The sequence below is a fragment of the Toxotes jaculatrix genome, chromosome 21, assembly GCF_017976425.1.
Source record: "Toxotes jaculatrix isolate fToxJac2 chromosome 21, fToxJac2.pri, whole genome shotgun sequence".
NCBI classification, from domain to species: Eukaryota; Metazoa; Chordata; class Actinopteri; family Toxotidae; genus Toxotes; species Toxotes jaculatrix.
Genome location: NC_054414.1, coordinates 9,017,699 through 9,025,941, shown reverse-complemented (window position 1 = coordinate 9,025,941; position 8,243 = coordinate 9,017,699). Strand labels below are relative to the sequence as shown.

Sequence of the window (8,243 nt, the reverse complement as noted above, 5' to 3'; positions counted from 1 at the left end):
AAATGTGTAATATGTAAGAAGTAGTATTGTTCAGTGTGTCCTTGTATGCAAAACCAACTTGTTTTTGCATATTTCAGTGTCTGTGCGGTATTTTCAGTGCATGAGCAGCTTTAATGTTGAAGAGGGAAATGCCTGAGAAAAGTGAGATGAAATCAGCACATCATCCGGTGTGAAACTGTAGCACATAAATTGATTACAGTGACATTTCTTGCACTCAAAAAATACTGAATGCAAAGTGAGTGTGGTAATATTCCATTAGCGGGAGGCAACAGATAAAGGTAAGCTCTTTTAATCTGTCATTCTTTATTCCCATTTACCTTGACGTACATCAAGAATCACTTTAGTCCATACGCACAAACAGTGCACTGTGCGTATTTGTTGTGCAAATGAGAACAAGTGCAGCACTGAAGTTTTTTTTTTTTTGTGCGTGTGTGTATGTGAAATTAAAAGTGAAATGATCTCAATTCAAATCCTTAAGCGAAAGTACCAATACCACAAGGTAAAATACTTCATTTCAGGTAAAGGTCCTGGATTTAAAATTCTAATTCTGTGAAAGTATCAAAATATTTTCAGAAAAAAAATGTACCTAAAGTATTTAAAGTAAAAAAATACTAGTTCTGCAGAAAACCATGACTTTGCATATTACAGTTATATTAATACTGATGCATTAATGGGTGAGCAGGAAAGAAGAAAAAACTAAGTTTTGCTACCACTGAATCCACAGAAGCCAGTGGTGACGATGGCAGCAATAGTAACAGGCCTTATCCCCATCCTGCGGACGGCAGTGGACGCCACCACCACCTACAAGTGCCGCTCCTTGTGGTTCGGCTTCCTGTGCATCCGCGTGGTGATCCTTTTCCTGGCCGAGCTGCCCTTCACCAAACTGGATGGTGATTTCAGCTGCAACGGCACCAAGGACAGCATCTGCACCAGAGCCTGTTTTAACAGACTTTTCCATAAACCTATGATGGTGGCCTGGAACTTCATCTTTGTCCTGGTTATCCTCTCTGTCCTGCTCATGGAGCTGTTCGCCTCTCACCTGCGCTCCCTGACTCGGAAGAGGAGCTCCCAGGTGAAGGCAGATGTGGAGCTGGAAGACCAGGGAAAAGAGGAGGCTCTGGTTGTGTCCATAGACAGCACGGGCAAGGCGGTCATCGATCTCCACAGAGACAAAGGCACCGTGGTCTTCTACCTGTTCAGCATCATGCTGCGTATTGTGGTTGAATCTTGGTTTGTTTATGTTCTACTTTTCTGGAACCTGCCGGCGCTGAATAGTGGTCCATACAGATGCTCCACAGACATCTGCTCTGAGTTACACTTGTGTGTTGTGAGGGCTGCCCCAGAGAAATGCATGTCTATTTATGCTTTGGCTTCCATTTCAGGCATCATTATTATTTGTTCCCTCTTATTTTGTATGTACTCCATTGTTCACTATCTTTTCAACTGTAAATGAAATACTGTGTAATATTATGGTTTCAGTGGATTTATGAACTCAAATTCACTATTTTTTAATTGATCTTCTTAATAGCTTTCTGTACATTTTGTACAAAGTATACACAACAATCCTTCGCTGTTCTTGTGTGATTAAATCTTAAGCCACATCTTCAAGTTTGGTGCAAAGATATGACATATATTAAAACATCATTACAGAATCATGCTCAGAAGTATACTGACTGTTGTTTTGGAGGTTTACACACGTGAGATGTGGTTTGCTGACACCAAAGGAACTGGGCGGAAGCTGCACGATGTGTTTTTGAGTCAGGATTTTCCTGTGTGTTTTTGTAAGTGCAAAAATTCAAACTCTGCCATGGGGGAAGTGTCAAATACACTCCCATGTACAGTGTTTATTGCCTCAGCAGTATTTACATGCAACAAGAGACAGGAACAAGTTTCTTTAGGACACAGATGACTATGTTTTCACCTGATATTATTTACATTGTGAAATAATTTAAGGATATTTATTCAGCCAGGTAATCACAGTTGGCTATGTTTATTCTTTACTGTGATGGACGTCCTATTGCTGTGCTTCATGGTGAAGAGCAGCGCTGCACCAGCATCTGTTAGAGACTGGTTGGAGGAGAAGAATGGAAGAATCATCAAAAGAAAAATTAGAGAAATTGGATATGTATAATGATAGTACTAAGCAGTATGAGGACATGACTTTACCTGTGAGTCTGAAGTGACAGATTTTCTCTGAAAAAAAAAAACAAACAAAAAATTAAAACTACAATCAGCAATGGGCGTGCCCTCTCACCCCTTGCGAGCCGTGGGAGTCGCAGCCAGCGCAGCCACGCACAACAGTCCTCCTATGTCCTCTCCTCTCTCCTGCTCTTCTCCCCACAGAAGCACAGCAGTATATAGCAAAAGAAAATGAGTGCTATGAGTGTATCATCATATGAGCATATGAATGAGTTGAGAGTGTGAAGGTCATCCTGATTATCTGTGCAGAGCAAACATGTAATTTGGTTTAATGGACAGTGTTATTTGTAAAAAAAAGTCATAGTATAGTATGGTGTTTTTTTCGGGCAAAAAAAGTCAAAATTTTTTTTGGCCTCAAAATGTCATAAAAAACGTCATAGTATAGTATGGCGTTTTTTTCGGTCAAAAAAAGTCAACATTTTTTTTGGCCTCAAAATGTCATAAAAAACGTCATAGTATAGTAAGGCGTCAAAATCAGGCAAAAAAAGTGAAAAAATTTTTTTGGCCTCAAAATGTCATAAAAAACGTCATAGTATAGTATGGCGTTTTTTTCGGGCAAAAAAGGTCCAAATTTTTTTTGGCCTCAAAATGTCATAAAAAACGTCATAGTATAGTATGGCGTTTTTTTCGGGCAAAAAAAGTCCAAATTTTTTTTGGCCTCAAAATGTCATAAAAAACGTCATAGTATAGTATGGCGTTTTTTTCGGGCAAAAAAAGTCAAAAATTTTTTTTGACCTCAAAATGTCATAAAAAACGTCATAGTATAGTATGGCGTTTTTTTCGGGCAAAAAAAGTCCAAATTTTTTTTGGCCTCAAAATGTCATAAAAAACGTCATAGTATAGTATGACGTTTTTTTCGGGCAAAAAAAGTCCAAATTTTTTTTTACCTCAAAATGTCATAAAAAACGTCATAGTGCAGTATGGCGTTTTTTTCGGGCAAAAAAAGTCCAAATTTTTTTTGGCCTCAAAATGTCATAAAAAACGTCATAGTATAGTAAGGCGTCAAAATCGGCCAAAAAAAGTCCAAATTTTTTTTTACCTCAAAATGTCATAAAAAACGTCATAGTATAGTATGGCGTTTTTTTCGGGCAAAAAAAGTCAAAAATTTTTTTTGGCCTCAAAATGTCATAAAAAACGTCATAGTATAGTAAGGCGTCAAAATCGGCCAAAAAAAGTCCAAATTTTTTTTGGCCTCAAAATGTCATAAAAAACGTCATAGTATAGTATGGCGTTTTTTTCGGGCAAAAAAAGTCCAAATTTTTTTTGGCCTCAAAATGTCATAAAAAACGTCATAGTATAGTATGGCGTTTTTTCGGGCAAAAAAAGTCCAAATTTTTTTTGGCCTCAAAATGTCATAAAAAACGTCATAGTATAGTATGGCGTTTTTTTCGGGCAAAAAAAGTCAAATTTTTTTTTGGCCTCAAAATGTCATAAAAAAACGTCATAGTATAGTATGGCGTTTTTTTCGGGCAAAAAAAGTCAAATTTTTTTTTGGCCTCAAAATGTCATAAAAAACATCATAGTATAGTATGGCGTTTTTTTCGGGCAAAAAAAATCCAAATTTTTTTTGGCCTCAAAATGTCATAAAAAACGTCATAGTATAGTAAGGCGTCAAAATCGGCCAAAAAAAGTCCAAATTTTTTTTTGCCTCAAAATGTCATAAAAAACGTCATAGTATAGTATGGCGTTTTTTTCGGGCAAAAAAAGTCAAAATTTTTGTGGACCTCAAAATGTCATAAAAAACGTCATAGTATAGTATGGCGTTTTTTTCGGGCAAAAAAAGTCAAAAATTTTTTTGGCCTCAAAATGTCATAAAAAACGTCATAGTATAGTATGGCGTTTTTTTCGGGCAAAAAAAGTCAAAATTTTTTTTGGTCTCAAAATGTCATAAAAAACGTCATAGTATAGTATGGCGTTTTTTTTCGGGCAAAAAAAGTCAAAATTTTTTTTGGCCTCAAAATGTCATAAAAAACGTCATAGTATAGTATGGCGTTTTTTTCGGGCAAAAAAAGTCAAAATTTTTGTGGACGTCAAAATGTCATAAAAAACGTCATAGTATAGTAAGGCGTCAAAATCGGCCAAAAAAAGTCCAAATTTTTTTTGGCCTCAAAATGTCATAAAAAACGTCATAGTATAGTATGGCGTTTTTTTCGGGCAAAAAAAGTCAAATTTTTTTTGGGCCTCAAAATGTCATAAAAAACGTCATAGTATAGTATGGCGTTTTTTTCGGGCAAAAAAAGTCAAAATTTTTGTGGACCTCAAAATGTCATAAAAAACGTCATAGTATAGTATGGCGTTTTTTTCGGGCAAAAAAAGTCAAAATTTTTTTTGGCCTCAAAATGTCATAAAAAACGTCATAGTATAGTAAGGCGTCAAAATCGGCCAAAAAAAGTCCAAATTTTTTTTGGCCTCAAAATGTCATAAAAAACGTCATAGTATAGTATGGCGTTTTTTTCGGGCAAAAAAAGTCAAATTTTTTTTGGGCCTCAAAATGTCATAAAAAACATCATAGTATAGTATGGCGTTTTTTTCGGGCAAAAAAAGTCAAAATTTTTTTTGGTCTCAAAATGTCATAAAAAACGTCATAGTATAGTATGGCGTTTTTTTTCGGGCAAAAAAAGTCAAAATTTTTTTTGGCCTCAAAATGTCATAAAAAACGTCATAGTATAGTATGGCGTTTTTTTCGGGCAAAAAAAGTCAAAATTTTTGTGGACGTCAAAATGTCATAAAAAACGTCATAGTATAGTAAGGCGTCAAAATCGGCCAAAAAAAGTCCAAATTTTTTTTGGCCTCAAAATGTCATAAAAAACGTCATAGTATAGTATGGCGTTTTTTTCGGGCAAAAAAAGTCAAATTTTTTTTGGGCCTCAAAATGTCATAAAAAACGTCATAGTATAGTATGGCGTTTTTTTCGGGCAAAAAAAGTCAAAATTTTTGTGGACCTCAAAATGTCATAAAAAACGTCATAGTATAGTATGGCGTTTTTTTTCGGGCAAAAAAAGTCAAAATTTTTTTTGGCCTCAAAATGTCATAAAAAACGTCATAGTATAGTAAGGCGTCAAAATCGGCCAAAAAAAGTCCAAATTTTTTTTGGCCTCAAAATGTCATAAAAAACGTCATAGTATAGTATGGCGTTTTTTTCGGGCAAAAAAAGTCAAATTTTTTTTGGGCCTCAAAATGTCATAAAAAACATCATAGTATAGTATGGCGTTTTTTTCGGGCAAAAAAAGTCAAAATTTTTGTGGACCTCAAAATGTCATAAAAAACGTCATAGTATAGTATGGCGTTTTTTTCGGGCAAAAAAAGTCCAAATTTTTTTTGGCCTCAAAATGTCATAAAAAACGTCATAGTATAGTAAGGCGTCAAAATCGGCCAAAAAAAGTCCAAATTTTTTTTGGCCTCAAAATGTCATAAAAAACGTCATAGTATAGTATGGCGTTTTTTTCGGGCAAAAAAAGTCAAATTTTTTTTGGGCCTCAAAATGTCATAAAAAACGTCATAGTATAGTATGGCGTTTTTTTCGGGCAAAAAAAGTCAAAATTTTTGTGGACCTCAAAATGTCATAAAAAACGTCATAGTATAGTATGGCGTTTTTTTCGGGCAAAAAAAGTCAAAATTTTTTTTGGCCTCAAAATGTCATAAAAAACGTCATAGTATAGTAAGGCGTCAAAATCGGCCAAAAAAAGTCCAAATTTTTTTTGGCCTCAAAATGTCATAAAAAACGTCATAGTATAGTATGGCGTTTTTTTCGGGCAAAAAAAGTCCAAATTTTTTTTGGCCTCAAAATGTCATAAAAAACGTCATAGTATAGTATGGCGTTTTTTTCGGGCAAAAAAAGTCAAAATTTTTTTTGGCCTCAAAATGTCATAAAAAACGTCATAGTATAGTAAGGCGTCAAAATCGGCCAAAAAAAGTCCAAATTTTTTTTGGCCTCAAAATGTCATAAAAAACGTCATAGTATAGTATGGCGTTTTTTTCGGGCTAAAAAAGTCCAAATTTTTGTGGACCTCAAAATGTCATAAAAAACGTCATAGTATAGTATGGCGTTTTTTTCGGGCAAAAAAAGTCAAAAATTTTTTTGGCCTAAAAATGTCATAAAAAACGTCATAGTATAGTATGGCGTTTTTTTCGGGCAAAAAAAGTCAAAAATTTTTTTGGCCTCAAAATGTCATAAAAAACGTCATAGTATAGTATGGCGTTTTTTTTGGGCTAAGAAAGTCAAAATTTTTTTGGCCTCAAAATGTCATAAAAAACGTCATAGTATAGTATGGCGTTTTTTTCGGGCTAAGAAAGTCAAAATTTTTGTGGACCTCAAAATGTCATAAAAAACGTCATAGTATAGTATGGCGTTTTTTTCGGGCAAAAAAAGTCAAAATTATTTTTGGCCTCAAAATGTCATAAAAAACGTCATAGTATAGTATGGCGTTTTTTTCGGGCTAAAAAAGTCCAAATTTTTGTGGACCTCAAAATGTCATAAAAAACATCATAGTATAGTATGGCGTTTTTTTCGGGCAAAAAAAGTTCAAATTATTTTTGGCCTCAAAATGTCATAAAAAACGTCATAGTATAGTATGGCGTTTTTTTCGGGTTAAAAAAGTCCAAATTTTTGTGGACCTCAAAATGTCATAAAAAACATAATATAGTATGGCGTTTTTTTCGGGCTAAAAAAGTCCAAATTTTTTTTGGCCTCAAAATGTCATAAAAAACGTCATAGTATAGTATGGGGTTTTTTTCGGGCAAAAAAAGTCCAAATTTTTTTGGCCTCAAAATGTCATAAAAAACGTCATAGTATAGTATGGCGTTTTTTTCGGGCAAAAAAAGTCAAACATTTTTTTGGACTCAAAATGTCATAAAAAACGTCATAGTATAGTATGGCGTTTTTTTGGGCAAAAAAGTCAAAATTTTTTTTGGCCTCAAAATGTCATAAAAAACGTCATAGTATAGTATGGCGTTTTTTTCGGGCAAAAAAAGTCAAAATTTTTGTGGACCTCAAAATGTCATAAAAAACGTCATAGTATAGTATGGCGTTTTTTTCGGGCAAAAAAAGTCAAAAATTTTTTTGGCCTCAAAATGTCATAAAAAACGTCATAGTATAGTAAGGCGTCAAAATCGGCCAAAAAAAGTCCAAATTTTTGTGGACCTCAAAATGTCATAAAAAACATCATAGTATAGTATGGCGTTTTTTTCGGGCAAAAAAAGTTCAAATTATTTTTGGCCTCAAAATGTCATAAAAAACGTCATAGTATAGTATGGCGTTTTTTTCGGGCAAAAAAAGTCCAAATTTTTTTTGGCCTCAAAATGTCATAAAAAACGTCATAGTATAGTAAGGCGTCAAAATCGGCCAAAAAAAGTCAAAATTTTTTTGGCCTCAAAATGTCATAAAAAACGTCAAAGTATAGTATGGCGTTTTTTTCGGGCAAAAAAATTCAAAAATTTTTTGGGCCTCAAAATGTATTAAAAAACGTCATAGTATAGTATGGCGTTTTTTTCGGGCAAAAAAAGTCCAAATTTTTTTTGGCCTCAAAATGTCATAAAAAACGTCATAGTATAGTATGGCGTTTTTTTCGGGCAAAAAAAGTCAAATTTTTTTTGGCCTCAAAATGTCATAAAAAACGTCATAGTATAGTATGGCGTTTTTTTCGGGCAAAAAAAGTCAAAATTTTTTTTGGCCTCAAAATGTCATAAAAAACGTCATAGTATAGTATGGCGTTTTTTTCGGGCAAAAAAAGTCCAAATTTTTGTGGACCTCAAAATGTCATAAAAAACGTCATAGTATAGTAAGGCGTCAAAATCGGCCAAAAAAAGTCAAAATTTTTTTTGGCCTCAAAATGTATTAAAAAACGTCATAGTATAGTATGGCGTTTTTTTCGGGCAAAAAAAGTCAAATTTTTTTTTGGCCTCAAAATGTCATAAAAAACGTCATAGTATAGTATGGCGTTTTTTTCGGGCAAAAAAAGTCCAAATTTTTGTGGACCTCAAAATGTCATAAAAAACGTCATAGTATAGTAAGGCGTCAAAATCGGCCAAAAAAAGTCAAAATTTTT

General features: G+C 34.0%; 2 protein-coding genes across 3 annotated transcripts in view; one reads left to right on the top strand and one right to left on the bottom strand.

The window, feature by feature from the left end:
* The first annotated feature begins 27 nt into the window (after window positions 1-27).
* Window positions 28-1,663, top strand: LOC121201277. Its single transcript, XM_041067041.1, has 2 exons — window positions 28-278; window positions 725-1,663. The coding sequence occupies exon 2, from the start codon at window positions 740-742 to the stop codon at window positions 1,451-1,453; it is 714 nt and encodes a 237-aa protein (XP_040922975.1). The 5' UTR covers window positions 28-278; window positions 725-739; the 3' UTR covers window positions 1,454-1,663.
* Window positions 1,664-1,670: 7 nt separating this feature from the next.
* Window positions 1,671-8,243, bottom strand: part of si:dkey-9k7.3 (circularly permutated Ras protein 1) — a 59,666-nt gene continuing 53,093 nt past the window's right edge. Inside the window, exons 20-21 of one of the 2 annotated variants that reach the window (XM_041067034.1) lie at window positions 2,167-2,193; window positions 1,671-2,067 (exon numbers count right to left, since the gene is read on the bottom strand). In XM_041067034.1, the coding sequence (XP_040922968.1) occupies window positions 1,975-2,067; window positions 2,167-2,193 (120 nt within the window). In that variant the 3' untranslated portion in view covers window positions 1,671-1,974. The remainder of the gene's footprint in view (window positions 2,068-2,166; window positions 2,194-8,243) is intronic. The other variant, XM_041067035.1, reaches the window with a different exon arrangement.